General features: G+C 29.5%; 3 protein-coding genes across 3 annotated transcripts in view; 1 reads left to right on the top strand and 2 right to left on the bottom strand.

The window, feature by feature from the left end:
* The window catches only part of LOC129919984 (limbic system-associated membrane protein-like), a 190483-nt gene that overhangs the window by 50219 nt on the left and 120731 nt on the right, over window positions 1–19533 (top strand). Inside the window, exon 2 of the mRNA XM_056001130.1 lies at window positions 15515–15564. Coding sequence (XP_055857105.1) covers window positions 15515–15564 — 50 coding nt within the window. The remainder of the gene's footprint in view (window positions 1–15514; window positions 15565–19533) is intronic.
* Window positions 12480–15051, bottom strand: LOC129919980 (uncharacterized). Its single transcript, XM_056001127.1, has 9 exons — window positions 14755–15051; window positions 14343–14677; window positions 14064–14281; window positions 13887–14003; window positions 13537–13815; window positions 13290–13479; window positions 13016–13231; window positions 12746–12949; window positions 12480–12681 (listed from the first exon to the last, which is right to left on the bottom strand). The coding sequence occupies exons 1-9, from the start codon at window positions 14922–14924 to the stop codon at window positions 12527–12529; spliced, it is 1884 nt and encodes a 627-aa protein (XP_055857102.1). The 5' UTR covers window positions 14925–15051; the 3' UTR covers window positions 12480–12526.
* Window positions 18423–19533, bottom strand: part of LOC129919940 (uncharacterized) — a 33757-nt gene continuing 32646 nt past the window's right edge. Inside the window, exons 8-11 of the mRNA XM_056001054.1 lie at window positions 19304–19496; window positions 19026–19241; window positions 18768–18971; window positions 18423–18579 (exon numbers count right to left, since the gene is read on the bottom strand). Of these exons, the coding sequence (XP_055857029.1) occupies window positions 18425–18579; window positions 18768–18971; window positions 19026–19241; window positions 19304–19496 (768 nt within the window). The 3' untranslated portion in view covers window positions 18423–18424. The remainder of the gene's footprint in view (window positions 18580–18767; window positions 18972–19025; window positions 19242–19303; window positions 19497–19533) is intronic.

Genomic DNA, 19533 nt, shown 5'->3' with positions numbered 1-19533 from the left:
GACAGATAGACTCTTAAATGCGATCTACAGTGAAGAATTGTCCATTGGAAAAGGAGCTTGGAGCAAGATTATTAATTTTTTTTGTAAGCCAAGGATTCACCTTTTCAATGAAAAATAATCTAAGAGGGAATAGTCGCTTGGGTTACCCAAAAAACATATTTTTAGTTGAAGGGCGGTAATGTTGAAGGTAAAAATGTGAAGATGTGCATCAATTTTCTACAGAAAAAAAAGGAGAAAATAACACTCATTAGGATTCTGAATTTTTCGGACAAACAAATTTTCCATCAGTGTTTATTCTTAAGTTACTGAAGAAGGTCAACTTTACTGTTTTCTTAAACAATTTCAGCATTTCGGAATTATTTTTAATTATTATTGAAATGTCATAAATTTCATGAGTTAAATTTATTGACTTTTCGAATATTTTTACAAAAAAAGTCTCACAACATTTCTGTAGATTAAACTACGGAATTTCTTCAATAAATATTGTTAATTCGGAGTGTTTTTGAAATAATTTTTTAGTTAAAAATAGCGGACGAAATCTTTGCATGTTATGCTTTTAAGTGTGGATTCAGATTTTCGGAGTTGAAATTGAGTTAAACTTTGTGAGAAACTACTGTTGATGGCACAAATTTCAAAAAATAATATCAAAATCACTAAATTTCACTCTTTCACCAATTCAACTTTTTTAAAATATTTCGGAGTCAACATTTGTTAACTTCAAGTGATTTTACCTTAAAAAAAAATAATGCAGTTCAAAATGTAAGGAAATTGATCATTTAGATATCAAAGTTGTCGAAAATTGTATTTTCCTTAAATCCGAAAGATTCGGAGTAGTCAAGTTTAATGATTGAAAAATAACTTCAGCAGTTATAAACAAAGGCATTCCATAAGCCAATAAATATGCCCTATTTGTAAATTAAATCTAATCCGGGAAATGGTCGGGTTTTCTGGACTGTTACATTTTTCGGAGTCCATATTTTTTTACCATTTTCGAAAATATTTTACAATTATCGATCAATATTTGAATAAGCAAGAAAAAAAAATTTTAAGATGTTTATAATTTGAATCGACTAAAATAAATTAAGATCTTGAATCCTAACCTTCGGAGTATTTTTTTTTTTTTACAAAAAAACATTAACTGAACAACTGCTATCAATCTTCTTTAAATTAAATATATAAGCAAAATGGCACCAATACATGTCTAACAGAATTAGTCCTGATTGCATTTCCAGTTGTTAAAGTTTTTTTTTATTATAATTGTTTCGGAGTAATCTTGACAACCTCTTAAGAATCTAATTATCAAAAAAAAAATTTTACTGTCATTGAAACAAAATTTCGCATTTGCTGAGAAATAAAATTGAAAATGAATATGAACATATTTACTGGGTATTCTTAAAAAGCAAAAACCTTGAAAGAATTTATTTTTAAACTTTTAAACAAATCCACGCGTCGTCGGTAATAAATTTGTTTAGAATTCGTGAACAGGGAAAATTTAGTTATTTCCCATACTCATGTCCAAATGAATATGAAGACACATGTGAACCGACACACTTGTTAAGGGAAGTAATCATAATATTTCTTTAATAACCGCACTCTTTTAACTTGCCATCAATATCCCTTAAAATATATTTAACACAACTTTCATAACTCCCCTTAACTCATACTTCTTGTTCGAACATCACAAAATGAACATGAACCTTTCACTTCAAAACTATATGTATATATAAAAGGTATAGGGAGAGGTAAGATACCTACACACAATAAGCTTCAAGGAGTATTATCGTATGAATCCCGATGGCTTCCATTTCCTTTATTAAAACTTCATCTCTATAACCATCCATCAAAAGGTCTTTAGAATCCTAGCAAAAATGCTTAGCTTAACCTTGTATCCTTCTGTCTGTTTCTTGGATTTGTTGTTGTTGTTCCGCCTTGTAAGCCATAAAAAAATAATCAATAGTCCTTTATTTTAGCCATTATCCGTGTATAAGCCTATAAAAAGGATATTTAGCGTGGGTCGGCCGAATTTATTAACTCTTATTAGATCTAATTCAATCCAACATATTGGACTTAATTAAGATACAATATTCTACCTCTCTTTATATGCTTGCTTTCGGAAAAGAGTCGTCGTCGTCCTTTTCCTTTTCCTTGTTCCTTGCTGGCTTGTTTTTGCTTCTGTGTTTCTCACAGTTGGATACTGATGTATACAAACCGACACAGGAAGGCAAAAACATATTTAGGATTAGATTGTTTATACCTTTTGGTTTTGGCTTTATACCTCCCCCATCCCCAAATACACAAAACAACACACAACACAAAACGTGTGTAACTCTTGAATATTTATTACTGATAAGATCGAGCATTATTTGGGGGCGGGGTCTTAGCCTTTGGCCTCTTTTGTGGAATTAATACAACACTGAATGCTTCTAAGTTAGAAGCATTAATTTTCGCATTTGACTAAAATGAAATTAATGTTGAGTAAGAGGAGTTGAAGCAGCAGGAGTAGCAAGCAGACTTCTCCATTCAATATTTTAGAGATACACACAAGAGTCTCAGGATTTGGATTGGGATTTTCGGCATAGCTATTCACGTGCAAAACGTTCCAAAACAATTAATCACAAAAGGATGAATTGAAATGTTAAACCGATTGCGATTGGTTGAATCCTAGTAAGCAAGCAAGCAAACAAGGAATACGATTAAGATGTTGACAGCAGTTTCTGGTCCTTTCTATTTTCATTTTTTTTTGTCTTCTGTTTTGTAGAATTTATGATATAAATTGATCTGTTTGTATGTGTGTTGTGGAGTAGAATTACGTCTCGGAAAAGCAACGTTGACATCCTTTTGGATGGGTCAAGCGAGTATATTTTATGTGTTTATATTTTGACCATCATTAAGCTCATTAATTGGGTTGACCTACATTTTATGTTCACAAATTGCCGGGGATTAATTTAAATTGTGTGTGTATACTTTTTCCCCAAGTTTGATAGTCTCCTTTCAATGACAAATATCTAAATCAGTCAATGTCGTCAATGATGAGGGTATGAGGGTTTTTTTCTAACTTTTTTTTTTATTCTCAAATTGAGGAAAAACATTTTAAGAAGCAGATCATAATTCGACAAAATAAAATTAAATGATACCCTATTACGGTTGTGGTTATAGGTTTGAATTGCCATGTAATTCAAAATTTGGGTTTTATTGAGCAATTATATTCCGAATTTTAATTTTTGTCATTAGTTTTTTATTGAAACTGAGAATTGTGTCTACATCAATGTTATGAAAACTTAAGTCGAATTCTTTTCCTTGCGCACTTTCAGGGTCAGAAATCAAACAAAAAAAAAATAGTTTTTTGAGAGGAAGAAGGAAAAAACACCGAAACGCAAAAGCACAAAAAAAGAGATATTTAAGAACGTTTTAAGTTGAAGTCTTAAGATTTTGAAAATAATACCCAGTTCAAAATTAATGAATGAAAATAAAAATTAATGAAATAAAATGTACATAAAAATACAAAAAAAATTACGTATACACCATAGTGAACTTTTTTTTTAACGAGCTTTTATCGGAGCTTGCAAAAAAATACCTAATAAATGTTTAAAATCTGGAATTTTAACTGATTCAGAATGTCATTACAAAATCCTCTTCACAGATTAAATTTATTTCTCATTAAGTGGTTTTATCTGTTCTTTGTTCTATACTTTTAATTAATTCTTAAATAAGTTTCATACCAAAACTATTAATGTGAAGTAAGTTTTTTTTTTTAAATTTTAATCAAAGATAATCTCCAATCTGATATTAATCAGACTGTAATTTAAAAATAAGTCAATATCTGTAAAGATACCATCACACATAATAATTATTTATTTATTTTAATTACTTCTCTTTGACATTAAATCTGAATTTGGAATTTTTATATTGAAATGTAAAAATAGGCAACAAAAAAAAAAAAATGATTTCCACTTTGATAGCTTTATTTATACATTTTCATATTAAATAAAATGAATGAGTATATGTGTGTATATCCGGAATTTTTTTTTACAAAAAAGAGATTTATGAAAAGAGGATGTTCGAAGCTATTTAATGTTTAATAAGTACTATTGATTTAATTACAAGAGAGTATATTAATCTTGCGTATTTATTTTATATATTTTTTTTGGTTGTTGTTTTCGCCGTTGCAAAAAATAAAAAAAAAAGTTTAATATTTTTTTCTGTTCATGAAAGACAACTCTGTTTAAAATTAAAATGCAAACATTGGAAAATTAACGTGAAATTAAAATTGTAATGATGCCGAAAAGCTCTTGTGATGTAGTTACACTTATGCAAAATAATTTATAGTTGAATGGTGTAGAAACAGAATGGAGGATAATTGAAGCTTCAATTATTTTTTCAAAAACTTATTTGGATATTATGGTCTTGTGTTGAATTTAATTTATTTTAAAATATTCATTACGTTAAGAATGTTTTTAAAAGTTTTGAAAAGTTGAATTTTGATTTATGATAGGTACTTGGAAAAAGACTATCAAAAAGTGGAGTTTATTCCTAAGATATCCTTGCAACCAATATATAGAACATCAAAAGTTATTTTAGTCTGTATGACAATTACAAAACTAATTCACATGGATGAATACAAGAAAACTTATACCGAGTCACCAGCAGAAATTTGTAAATAAAAACGACTGCATTAAATACATTTTGATAGTGACAAATTATCCCTTTAAAAAAGGCATCTCATTTACTCTTTGTATCCTAATAGATTCTCAAAAGTTCTTGTTTCGATTTACATAATTTGTGTTACACATACATATTTTATAATAAAAAAAAACTTATAACCACCACTTACATTTCCTTTTTGCTTGGGGAGAAAATCAAGACAATTTTGTGTAAAACTACACAAACATCTACTCAATTACAACATTGAAGAGCACTGATGTCAACCTTCTTCAAAAATATGTCTGTCACTTTTCCAAATGTACATATATTTCCTGTTCACTCTTCGCATTATTTATGTTCACAAAAACTTTTTGTGAATTTTCTTTCATCATTCAAATTTTTGTTTATTCATAAAATAAAAAACAACGAAAAATAAGAAAATAACAGAAAAATGAGAAACAAAATTACCTAAAGTTTAGCAACATCCACTTCACATCCTCCACTAAAATATATACTCTCTTATAACATCAGAGCAAAACAAGTTGTTGTATGTGTATGTGAATGGTGGAGGAAGATCCTTGCGATGATATTTTCAAATTAATTCAGGAAATTGAAATTCATTAAAATTAAGACAGGAAGATTATTTTCTTTAACAGTAATGTTGAGAAAATGTATGCTATACAACTTTTTTATTTTTCTTATGCCCCAAAAAAGTACGTATACGCCATAGTGATTTGATCGAAATAGAAAAAAAGTACCTACGTATACGCCACGTGAATTTTGTATGGAAGTTTAAAATGCTTTGAATTAAATTTTGTTTTATAACAAAAAAAAGTACGTATACGCCATGGTGTACTTTTAAAAATCAAAAAACGATTGTCCGTCAACGAACATATTCCTGTGTAGTTTTTCACGTCCCAAATGAATTGAAATAAACTTTAAATAAACATAATACAAGTACGCGTACACCTTAGTGTCTTTTGTTAAAAGGATAATTGTACCGAAAATGTTTTGTCGTCTCTGTGTAATTTTTCATGCTAAAAATGCATTGAAATATAATTGTAATAAATATACAAAAAGTACGTATACGCAACAGTGAACTTTTTTAAAAGATGATTTTATGGAAAAATTAGTTTGTATCTCAAAGAAGCTCCTGGGTAAGTTTTTATCAAAATAAATTTTAATTACATATATTTTTTATATAAAGAAAGAAAATATTGTACACAGCACTGTTTAAAAATTGACAGACAACATGCCAGTTTATTCGTTCATAAGCTCTGCAAGTTTGTGTTTTGCTGATGTTTTTTTTCTGCTCTTAGTGTTTTCTTTTTTCTTCTTCTAATTTTGTTGCTGTTGGGTAGAATAATTTCTTGACAATGCAAGAAATGAATATATTCTGCATCTTAGCATCAGATTCAACTCAACATTTTAGCCCAAAACTAGCTGTTCAACATCATCACCTCAAGATAAAATTTTACGCAGCTAAAATCCTACGCAAGTGATTAAAGTTTATGCAAATATAATTTTCGTACTTTTGAGTTCAGCTACTAGTTGTTGTTGGTTATGTTTTGTTTTTAAAGAAAGTTTGTCATTTGAACAAACTCTATCCTCTCATCCTCGTCTATATAACACAAATGCACAGTAGTTGTATAAATATCTCAATGGTTATGGTGAATAATATTTATGATGTGAATTTTGCATATATGAAGTTTGTTTCAGCATATAGTATATACAAATTTAAGATACAAACCGACCAAAAGTAGTAGTACCTTCTAACAGTTATAGTTAGAAAGTTATAGAGTTTTGAAAATGTGTTTCAAGCTTTTAGTTGGTTTTATCTTGAGTATCTTTCTTTCTCTCTATTTTGTCTTTATACAACAGAGTTGCTAGTAGTTTTGTGAAAAGCTTGTTGAAATTACAACGAACTGCGAAGGTGAACATTTTAATTAAACAAGTTTTGCATAATGAGCGACAGATTGAATGGAATGGAATGAAAATGCCATTCAAGTTGAGTAGAAAATTTAAGCCAAACAAACAGAAGGAATTAATTGGCGATTTTAGTGCAATTCTCGCGCACAATTTCAAACTTATTTGTTTGTGGGTTGATAGGTTGAGTTTTATGGTATTGATTTTTATATATTTTTTGTGTCATCCCACTTTTGAACAGAAAAAACAAAAAGAAAAAAACTATACAAAAAATACAAACCTACACACCTTGTTTTTTCTTTTTTGCTGATATTTTCAAAGTAAAACTTTTTAAATCTCATTTTAAATCAAAAAAAAAAAAAAATGGTCAGAACCACGCAAAGTCTTTGAAAGTTTTTTTTTTTAATATCATTTTTGCCACATGCTGTGTTGGCAAGGACATCCAAAGCCATATTTCTCTATTCCCAAATGCAATAAAGTTATAATCTTGCACTGTCAAGGACTGTGTTTTTTTTGCTGCCATTTTCGACACAAACGCTGATAATCCAATTTAAAGATCTAGCCTCATTGATCATAGTTAAGGGGAAAAAGAAGGAATTCAGAAAAATACCTTCAATTCCATGAGGACTTTGAATGGAAATATCAAGAGTATTTAGATTTAGATTATGCAAAATTCAATGGAAATTATAGAAAAGACCTTTTGCTAAATAAAACTGAAGGTTAAAATGATTTAATATTGAACCCTATTAAATATTGTGTTTTAAATTGTTCTGCAAATTGAGAATGGGATTTATGACAAGAAAAATGGTTGAACGTAGAAAAATTTTATAGAAAATTTTATTCTTGGAGGTTTTAAAAATTGTATGGAAGATCGAGTTCTATGCGAATACCGTCAATTTGTATATGCTGTTGACCCTACAGCCTTTTCCTCCTTATCACAAATCAGGCGCAATGATAAGTGGCTTCAGAGAGATCTGGGTTTGAATCCCAGCTTCCACCACCTAAAAAAAATTCAAGGATACTGCCTATTGTGAGGAATTAAAAAAACCTCCAGGACATCATTATCATGAAAAAGTGAATCACTGCCAAAAGAGCTCGGCGGTAAATTGTAGGTCCTTTAAATTTTTGAAAATTAATTACACAAGAATGGTTGAGAGTTGTTAGTCACTAGGGTTTCGTGCAAGAAATTATTATTATATTGGTTGGAAATTTTGTTTGTTAATTTATTTATTCCTCTGCTACATCATCAAAGCCAAAAGGAGGTTTATGAAATTGACTGATGTATATGCATTTATTTTTGTCATCATAACTTCCAAACTACTGATCGGAATAATACAAGTGAGGTATAGTTCGAAGTCTCTTGACTGTGCGCAGGTTATATGTTGGTAAGCTAGCTGAACTACAACAACACTGTAATAAACTTGAGAGAATGCAAATTTCTTCTGATAAATATTTTGCTCATAGAAATAAAGCAAATACAAACTGTTGATACAAACTCAAGTTTTTTCGAAAAAATTTAATGATGATAATCCTATTTGCATTTTTCAAAGATACCAGGAATGCATAAGAACCTTTTACTTTGATAGCGTAAATATATCAATATCAAATATTGAATAAGAAAAAAAAGAAGAATCATCATTCTTTACTCTTTCCACAATGTAATATTATTTTCTTTGTTGAAGAATTGGAGAATAATGTTCATATGCGTGCCTTTAGTAAAATCCTTTCTGCACGGATGCAATATTGTAAAGAAAAAATAAAAAAAAAGCATTTCATGTAAAATGTATACAAATTCAAAAAAGTGGAAACGAGATTTGCTGGTTATCAGGTAGAAGAAGAAAAAAAAATTAAAAGTCTTTGAGTTACATAAAAAAAAACATAGTAGCTCTAAGACCTCTTCTAGAAGCATTCAATACCAGTCGATTTTTCGAAAATTCCCAATTATACTCGTGTTCATATTTCAAAAGTTCATGTCCGTGAAATTAAAACAGAAGCTTAACAAATTCTGCTGTATCTTCCTTCCATCTTCCATCTCTATTTTCAATGAAGCTCTAATAATACCGAGTATAACCACAATTTTCAAAAGACCACCACCACACGAACGATGAACGAACGCTGAAAATCCTCTCAAACAGCAGCTCGCAATTTTCCCTCCATATTCTATTGAGTGCATTTTCATTTTCTATTTTCTATATTAATGCAACACAAAAGACACTAAAACCGTCTTGTTACTTCCTGTACACATTATAAGATGCAACTTTCATTTCTATACAGAAGAATACTTTAATATGTAGGAGGAGGGGGAAAAGAGTATAAAGGACACCCACCATCCCCGAGTAGAGAATATAGTAAAGATTTATACAAATAAAGGGGAACTTCAAAAAGTTTTTGTGCATCCGTTCTTGAGCATAAAACTTTTTCCAACAAAATTAAGGCCAATTTACAGTAGACAAATAAACAAGGATAAAACTTTTCAGATTAATGTTGTTACTCTAAAGTAAAAGTATTGCAGAAGTGGGTGCCTAGTACAGGAAGAATCTCGTATCCTAAAAAGAATGTTTTTACTTTTATTCTTTTTTTTTTTTTTATTGTTTGGACAGGGATAAAGTATCCACTTTTGTTGTAGTTGTAGTTGTAGTTGTTGTTCTTGTCAATAACTAGTGTTTTCAATTTTGATTTTTAAATAAGCGTTTTTCGTCGTAATGAGGACTAAAACAGGGAAAGGATTTTCCAGTCTGATGCTCCAAAAGATATTCGACAGAAAGGTGTTTGATGTTTATTTAATTTAATTAATAACTGAATGCAGAGTTTTTAACAAATTATGTGTCAGTATTTATTAGGAAAAATATCATAGAATTATATGAGCAACCACATTTGTGCATTTAAATAAATATTAAGCCTAAATCTGATTGAATAGGTTCATAATTTCTGGATTTTCAATGACTCATGTCAAGTCATCTAAAATATGATTTTGATTACCCATTAGGGCCAAACTGATTTATTTTAAATTGCAAGTCTTACTGACACCACACATACACATGAATTGATTGATATAATAACAATAATCCGATTATAAAATCACATTAGATGGAAATTATGTATTATTTTTTTTTTTTTTCATGTTTTGTTTAATGCATCATGGAGGATAATAAACATTTTGTCATTAATTTTCATTCATTTTGTGTATACCAACACCACCACCACCGCCACCAAAACCGCAATTTATTTTTGCAATTGTTTCAAAAACTCATTAGATGTTTATTTTGTTTTGTTTTTGGCTTACAATACGCAAAAAAAAAAGAGTTGAGCCTAATATTAAAATAAAATTTCAGTTTTCCATTTTTTATTTTAATTAAATATTATTTCTCCCAAAAAAAGGAAAATAAATGAACGAAGTTGGAAAATTAACAACAAAAATAATAATGAGCATGATGAAATTAAATTAATATTAATCAAATAAAATTGTTTTAAATTATCTAAAAAAAAAAGTTCATATAACGACAGAAACAAAAAATAGTGCATTTTATTTCGAGTGTTTTAATGAAATTTTACTTACATTCACATACTTTTAAGTGGAAATATTTTATTATACCTAACATATTTATGGTTAGAAAAAAAAATGAGGTATTAAAAGAATTTTATGACGAATTAGCATAAATTTTTCCAAAAAAAAAAATTGAATAACTAATATAATTTTAAAATTGCATTTTGGTTTTGATATTATATTTTTTTTTTTTGATATCCCATTTAATCTTTTAAATTGTTATAAATTATTAAGCAGTGATAGGTATATTGTGGACACGTGTAGTAATTTGCATTTAAATTTGTTGAATTTTTAAATCAAAAAGAGAGGTGAATATAATTAAAAACACAATTCCGATAGAGTTAAATTTTACTTGCTCCTTTTTGGAAACAGTATTCTACTTTTTTTTTTAAATTGTTTGTGACTTTTGCTTCCAACACCATGTTCCTTCAAATTTGACGTTACATATCCATTAACTAGCTTTGAGGTATCGATGATATTTTGTTACAAAAATAGTAAATTAACGAAGCTTAGCAATACCAATATTTAAAAAGACCTTCAAATTCCAAGAAACTAAACCACAAAATTTATACAACTCCTACATCAAATCTGTGTTGTTTATAATGCATCAAACTTCGAAGAACATTCTATCGATTTTTTAGAAGAAAAAAAAAAAAAAACACAAGATAATGGTATTCTATCGCTCAATTATTTTGATATGAAAGCATATGGGCCGAAGTCTCAGCATATCCATATTCATATTTGAAGTCAATTATGTGCTTAATTGAACTGCATTCCCTTTTTCGTTATATGGGTTCTGTCTGTGCCTCAATCATTTATATTATTGTATGTGACATCCTGTTGTGCAGCATACACAATAGAAATTTCGTTGGAATTCAATAATAGAATTACTTTATGCTTTGTGCCGATGCCAGAAGCAGATTGTATCTCTCCATCTTTCTCTTCGTTTATCTGAAAGTCCTGAAACTGGAGGCATATGGTATTTTTTGAATTTAATCAATATTTCAAAGGAAATCCCTTTAATGACATAAATTTCTTTAGGTTTTTCATATTTTAAAGAAAAAGGTCAACTTAACCAAAAATTTTGAAGTTCAAAAACCACATAAATTGACTCATAATAATTCAAAATTTTTTTTTGTAAAAATGTATGTTTTTGTTCCTTGTCCTTGAGGGTGATTTTGCTAAAGTGCGTTATAACGACACACAGGATAAAGGAAACACTTAAGCTCGTGTTTATTTTATCATAAAAATAGGAAGAATATCTCATAAAACACCTTAACATACATGAAGAACAAAACAAAAAAAAAAAAAAATAACACACTAACACAGACAAAAACACTTGAGAAGAAATACACAAATTTTATTGTCACATTTAATAGGTTATTATAGCTTTAATGCGCTCAGCAATGTACTTACGCAATGTTAACAGGCAAAAAACAATTTGTTTGCCTAGAAAAAGAAAAAAAAAAACCAAAACACACTCTAAGACATTAACTTTTTTTTTGAGATATACATTCAAGTAAGTATTACATCGCTTTTTCACTAAGAAGATTATTTTGGAAAAAATACACACAAAAAAATTAATATACACGTGTTAAAGGACATTTTTATCTTAGACAAATCTGAATCAGAAAAAGTCTGTGCCTTGGGCAGGACTCTTCTCTATAGTATTATCTTCTCACTTAAATTGTGTCATAAAAATAAGCTGATTTATATTGGGATGAATGGCAAAAATATGACGGAAAATGTTAAATCTCTTCCTTGAAGTTGACAAAAAAATGAATAAGAATTAAGTAGTTATCTTCTATCCTCGATTGTATGAACATAGAAAATGATAGGTGAAAGAAAAAGGTATTACAAATTTATTAAGTGTTGTTAGTAGTATGAACTTCTGTTCAAAACACTTGCCCAAAAAAGACCAAGATAGAAATTTTAACAGCTCGTTATACCTCTTATCGAGGGTCTTTACACACCATATGCTTTCAAATTTAAATTCCGAACTTAAATACTTCAACATTAACCCTCTGTCGGCACACGGGTGGGAATTTGGCAGGTCAAAAATAAAAAATTGAGATTTTTCAAGAGTCGTTATAATGAAGACAATATATTTTTTAGAATTTTACAGTGTATTCGAATTCCTCGAAAAATTCTACATCGATTTCATATGAATTTCTCCATAAAATATTGAGACCGAAAAAAGTTATAGCACTTGAAAAAGTGAAAAACAAATTCGCACCCGTGTGCGTCACCCGTGTAGGTCACAAAAAAGAGGTGTGCCTACAGAGGGTAGATAAATGAAAAAACTTAGATTTTAAATCAGTACAAATGGCATTTATTTATTTTAATTTTATAAAATTACAAAATTCGGTCTTAGAGTCCTGTTTGATTTGTTCACTCTCTCACCCATCTCATTCTCTAATAATAACCTTTTCTAATTCCGGGAACATAGTTGCCACATTTTGGAAAATCACTTGGCGGCTGACGCCATTCACTTGGTTCACCAACTTGATAAAGGAATGCCATTCCAGTGGCCAAATGTAATTCATAATGACAATGCACCAACCAAACACCTTAAAAATAAATTTAAATAAAATGTATAATCATACCCTTTAAAAACAAATTCAAAAGATTTACCTGGATTATTTGCTCGAAATCGAACTACAACAACACCATTATTTGGTACTTGTACAGTATCTTTCCTTACAGGTGCACTTTTTCTAACTTTTCTAGCTGTTTCCACAGCTTTTGTCATATTGTTAGGGTCCAAAGCCATTCCCACTACAAAAAATTCACTACCATGCAAATGCCATGGATGATTCAAATCAGGAACTAACGCGTCTAAAATTAAAATCAATCCAATTTGTATGATTTAAAACTTAAAAAAAAAAGTATTTACAAATTTACCATCTATTAGAGTCATTTCCACTTTGGCACCCGTTTTAACTTTTACCATATTAATACAATTGCAAGTTTCTTGACCTTTGCATCTCGCTGGGAAATTAAATCCATCACACATTTGACTTTTATTAACTTCGTTATATTGAGTTAAAATTGTTTGTGGAGGAAATATCAGACTCATATTGTTCACAACTCCAGATGCTATTACATCCGCTTCAGGATCTGTAGAAAATATTTTAGAAAATTCTCAAAAATTAAGAAAAAATAATCCAAATCTTACTGTCAAAGCGAACATATTTTCCAGGAATGAATCCCTGCTCAACTGGAAAAACATAATTATAAAATCGAAATGTAAACTTGTAATCAGGCTCGCCGGTTGCAAGATCTGTATCTCTTTCCAATGCTGTCAAATCAGCAACACACCAATGATTATCATTATCAAAACAAGTTGCATTCGGAAAATTAAGACTCTATTAGAGAAGCTTGTTATTTTAAGAATTTAGGAAAAAATTGACACACAATCTTACATCTCCCACTGCATAGGTTTTATGATAGGACGGGAAGGGCGGCTGTGGTTTCTTATAATCTGATGGCTTGGTTATATAGCGTAACAAGGCAAATGTATCAGTTGGTTGTGTTTGACAACTTGGCAATCCACGAACGCGAATCCAATAATCACCTGAACCCCTCCATGCATCGATAACAACATCGTTTCTCTCTCCAGCGTTCAGTACCAAGGTGTCAAATTCTGCAGGTTCATTATCATAGGAGTCAGTTGCTGTCACAATAAAACTATGTTTTTCGGCCTTGAAAGATTTTGGCAAGTTATTGTTGGAAGGTCGATTTCAAAACAGTTATCAGTAAGGATAATACTCACTTGTATTGTACAACCACATGTCAAACTAACAGAACTGATTATGTTGAACTTGTATAACCCCGGTTTTTCTATGTAGTATATTGTCACAGGAACAACAGTGTGCTCAAAAGTATCTTTCTACAAAATATAACAAAAAACACTTAGAACCCTCGTGATTCTTCTATATAAAGTTCTTACAGAAACATAAGTTCCTCGGCCATTTATCAAGAATGAATCGGGGAAGGAAACGCCTTTTGGAAGTCCTGGGAAAGAATTTTCCGCATAGTCATGTCTCCAATCGGAAATGAGAATATAATGTTCAGGCTTATCGAAGTCGTATGTATCGATTAGTGGATTATCTTCATCGGGTTGTCTAACTATTAACGCTCCATACTGTCCATTAAGCTTATGATGTCCTGTGGAAGAAAAAATGTCAAAGAAAAATCAAAAATCTCAAAAATATTAAAATAAACTCACCTGAATGTGAATGATAGAAATGTGTTCCAACTTGTGTAGCTTTGAAATTGTAACGAAATGTTGATTCATATAATATTGGGCATTGTGTCACGTGGGGGACACCATCCATATAAGGTGTATCGACCATGTGTAGTCCATGCCAATGGATTGAAGCTGCTGTTCCCATTGCCATATTTTTAACATCAATAACGACTTGATCTCCTAGACAAACTTGAATTGCCGGGCCTGGAATCATTCGATTAATGCTCATGACTCCTTTTTGAAAGCCATCGCCTATAATACATTGAGGCTTAAAACAGTCAGCTGTGACTCCTTGTTGGCATGCTCCACAAGCACTGTTTTTTTTTTGTTTTTAATGATATAACTATTTTAAAAAATCTGTTTTGTTTTTAAATTTTAATCAAAAACTCACGGTCCCATTGCATTGTAGTGTTCCAGTGTCCAATGATAATAGCATATCTTAGTCTTGCCTGGGATACATTTTGAGTTACATAGTTCTCCAGGATATTGTGTCAAATTCACGTACTGTCCTTCGGCTAGGTACACCCCTAAGACTAAAAATATCAATAACCTTAAAACCATTTCAAGTCTAAATGGTTTGACACCTAAACACGAACTAGAACATTGTTAATCTTTTGATTTCTTCTTTTATACACAAAAAAAAACAGATATTAAATTGCATGAAATATATTTAAGAATCCTTCAAAGATATGTGTGTCATTATAAAATATTCATATAGACAATAAGCTATTGACTTAAATTTTAGCATGTGTCGATTATACAACACATTTTATGTTGATTTTAAAAATACGATCGAGATAAAGAATATATTGAAATAAAAATATTTGATTGGAGAAGTTTGTGTCGCTACGTTCTTTCAATTAGATAATTAGTATATCATAATTACTCAGGTTGAAAATTGTCTTTATTTATTCGGATCTACAAATCACACGAGCCAGTAATTTTTGTTCATTTTTTTTTTGTTTCAAATTGTATTTACTTAATGAATTGGTGTTATAGTTAATCTTGTTTCAAATGTGTTTGATTAATTTTTCAGCTGTTATTAAATATAATGGAATATTTTTTCTTGAGACTTGATAATATTTTTATAACTTACTCTTATAATCGCAGTAAAAGCCTTTGTTTTATAATTTTTATTTTTTTTTTTACAGATGATTTACATAAATCGAGAGACGTTTCTTAGCCAAAACTTCTACATCAAGTAAGTTTGTTTCTTATAATATTTTATTACTTTATTACCTACTGCAAACTGTTTTTCTGACCCTTAAATCACTGGAGGCGTTTATATTATGATGGGTAAAAAATCAGTTCTTTGTCATGTTTTAGTTCCGACACAGAAAAATTGATTCCTTGGGGAAGATTCTCTTCATCATAGTTTTCAATTTCTACTTCAGTCTCATTAGGGTGAGTAAAAAAAAACGATTTTTTAAATTTTATTTTCCGAAAAATCGATTGCATATATTTTATATATGCTCACCAAATATGAGCTCTTTATATTAATGGGAAGGTTCTCTACTTCGCAATTTTCCATTTTTAGATAAATCTCCTACTAAAAAAAAAAATATTTTTTTATAAATCGACTGTTTAGCAAATTTCTTTACATATTCTTGTATGAAATTGAACGCTCTACCGTTTAATAGATATTTGAGGTCCAAAAACCGAGAAAATCATCAAAAAATCATTTTTTGTTCTTAATTTTGTAACAAATTGAAAAATTATAATAATCAAACGGACAAGACATATTCTTGTAGGAAACATATTGCTCCACAAAAAAAGGTTTTGTATACTTTTTTCATTAATTTAACCACTTGATAGATATTCGTAAAAGTTAAAAAAAAATACACTACTGGAAAAAATTAAGAGATCAAAAAAAAATTCCAAATTTTTGGGCAAATTTCAACAGGCCGTAACTTCGAAAGAAATCGTCGTACAAGAAATCGATAAAGAAGGAAATTGTAGCTCCAAGTGTCTAGTTTTTGGATTTGAACTTTAAAAATTTTTAACCTCTGCGGTTTTTGAGTAATCGTAAAAAAAAAAAATTAAAAAAAAAAATTTTTTTTGTAAATTTTTTTTTAAAAACTAGTTAAGGAAATTCAAGAAACCATCGCCCAATCATTTTTAACGCGTTTCCGCAGCTGTATTCCTTGATTCTACTGATCTCCTTTGAATTAAATTTAAAAAAAGTCATTTAAAAAAAAAAAGCAAAAAAACGTGATCCTTTAATTTTTTCAAAAATTCGATCGAGTGAAACAAAAAAACGGCTGGCTAGATTAATTTGATTTTTTGTAGGGTTTTTGTGGACATATTGAACTGTAAAAAACACACTTAACATTAGTGGTTTCCTCAATATTTTCGATCTAGCGCTCGATTTTCCAAAAAACCACCAAAAGCCCTTTTTTTTGTTGCATTTTCAAATTCATGTGAAAATAAGAAAAAATTTTTTTTGGAAAAGCAATGGCTAGCCGTTAAGGAGAATTCATTCAAGTTCTTGAAACCCACCTTTAACTTTCTGGCGATCATTGGTTGCTGAGATATCGATAATCAAACACAAAAGGATCCTTTTCCATTTGAAGACCGATATCTCGGCGAGAAGTGGACGTATCGAGGTGTTCAAAAAACCAAATTAAAGCTAAATGAACAAAGTATCCGATCCTTATAGTGGTTAAGCTAAAAAAAATTTTTCCACGCCCGTAGACCAAAAAAAAAAACTAAAAAAATTTTGAAAATTTTTTTGTTGCTAGTTTTTCTACGATTACTCAAAAACCGCAGAGGTTAAAAGTTTTTAAAGTTCTAATCCAAAAACAAGACACTTGGAGCTACAATTTCCTTCTTTATCGATTTCTTGTACGACCATTTCTTTCGAAGTTACGGCCTGTTGAAATTTGCCCAAAAATTTGGAATTTTTTTTTGATCCCTAAATTTTTTCCAGTAAAAACATTTTTTACTTTTCAAAATTTTCGTTACCATTTTTTCGCTACAATCTGAAGTTCAAGTTCAAATATGTTCAAAAATGAATACCATGAAACAAAACATAGTAGTCTTTAAAATAGGTTTTATTGTATCATAAATCATTATCATTTTTTTCTAACAAGATGTTGTAAATAACGTTTCTTTTTAAACTTCTTTATTACGAATATTATTCCATAAATACGTGTGTTTATTCAAATGAAATAAAATTAACTACAAAATGAGAACAATGAACTTTGCACAAAACTTACACCCCAAATAAAGTTTACTGTCAATGTTTATTGCTTAAACATCAAAGATTACAGCGAACTAGATTCGGTAACATGTGTTTGTGCATCTATTTCACAAAAATAATAGTACTTGATTATGTTTATTTCCCAGATAAAAATTTGATTCTCATTTTTCTCATAAATGTTTGTAAACAAAAGTTTTATTTTTTTTTTAAATTATTATGATAGGTTAATTTTTTTGTTTGGTCTACCTTTTTGTTGTCTGTTCAGGTGAAGTTTTAAGACAATTAGTCTTTAATTAACAGATGAGCTTGAGACCTGAAATTTAAAATGTAGAAATAAAAAACTGAAAAGCAAATAAATAGATACATCTGTACCTACAAATAAAAAATTAAAAGAATCAACAAAAATCACAACTGCGTCGCACGTACTTGATCTTTTGTAAAATTATTTTTGGATTGTAAGAAATAATTAGGTCAATTCAAAAATATAAAAACAAAATGTATACCTAAATTTAATTTAATTTTATAAGAAAAATGTTAACAAAAGCAATAAATTAGATTTTTAAATTGTGTACTAAAACACATTTTATAAATGGTTTTGGCTTCAAAAAAGAATTACGCGTTTAAATTTTGTATCTGAAGAGGATTTTTTGAAATTTTTTAAACTGCCATCTCGAATTCCATTTCTTTTTAAGAATCCTAAACTTGCCTATTATGTATATCGCAAGTAAAAATGTGTATTTTCTGCAAAAAAAAGTCAAGAACTTGGGAGGTATTCCATAGTAAAGTTTATAAAGTTTAATTGATATATTTTTTTGGAAACTTGTTTAACAAAAAGTCAATATTAATATCTCGTTCTTCTTTAATAAGCATCTTTTTTGACTCTAGGTAAATAGTTTCGACACTGTGGAAAATGTTCGGGCACTTGAACCCATTCGTTTGGTTCACCAACTTGGAAAATAAATGCCATTCCAGTTGCCAAATGTAGTTCATAATGACAATGCAATAACCAAATGCCTTTAAAAAATGAAAAAATTAAAATTATCATTTCGAGCACACAGAGTGGAAAAAGCAGGGATAACTATACTTCTGGTATATTTAACAATATTTTTGGTATATTTAACATTATTCTGATTAAATATACGAGAAGTAAAGTTATCCTTGGCGTTATGTTTTCTCTGTGCAGGTAAGTTAAAAAGGTATACCTGGATTATCAGCACGAAATCGTGCAACAGCAACTCCATTTTGTGGTACTGAAACAGTATCCTTCCACACAGGTCGCTTTTTTCTATACCTACCAGATGATTGAATAGCACTTGTTAAATTTGCCGTATTATTTGTCATTCCCATCAAAGCAAAACGAAATCCATGCAAATGGAATGGATGATGCAAAAATTCAACGTCTGCCTCTAAAATATCGATGGTAAATTAATTTCTTCATTAAAAATAAAAACATTTCTTACGATCATGAAGAGCCATTTCGACAATGCTATTGGTTTTGACTTTAATTATATGAATACATTCGCGAGTTGTTTCGCCATCACATTGCTCTGGACAATTGCTTCGTTCACAAAATAGATTTTTATCAACTTCGGAATATTGACTATAAATTGGTTGAGGAGGAAATATCAAACTTATATTGTTTACTACTCCATCTGCCATAATGTCTGCTCTAGGATCTATTTGATGAAAGATGAATAAATTTCTAGTAAATTTTAATAAAAATTTCCCCCATTCTTACTATCAAATCGACGATATCTTCCAGGTATAAATGCATCTTTAGGGTTGATAATGTGATTTTCAAAAGAAAATGTAAATTTGTAATCAGGTTTCTTGGTGACGAGATCGATATCCTTTTCTAATGCTGTCAAATCAGCAACACACGAGTCCATAGACTTGTTATTAAAACAAGTTGCATTTCCAAAATTTAAACTCTGGAAATGGAAAATATTAAAGTGTTTTGTGTCGGTA

The sequence above is a fragment of the Episyrphus balteatus genome, chromosome 4 (genome assembly GCF_945859705.1).
Source record: "Episyrphus balteatus chromosome 4, idEpiBalt1.1, whole genome shotgun sequence".
NCBI classification, from domain to species: domain Eukaryota; kingdom Metazoa; phylum Arthropoda; class Insecta; order Diptera; family Syrphidae; genus Episyrphus; species Episyrphus balteatus.
This window is presented reverse-complemented; position numbering and strand designations above follow the sequence as displayed.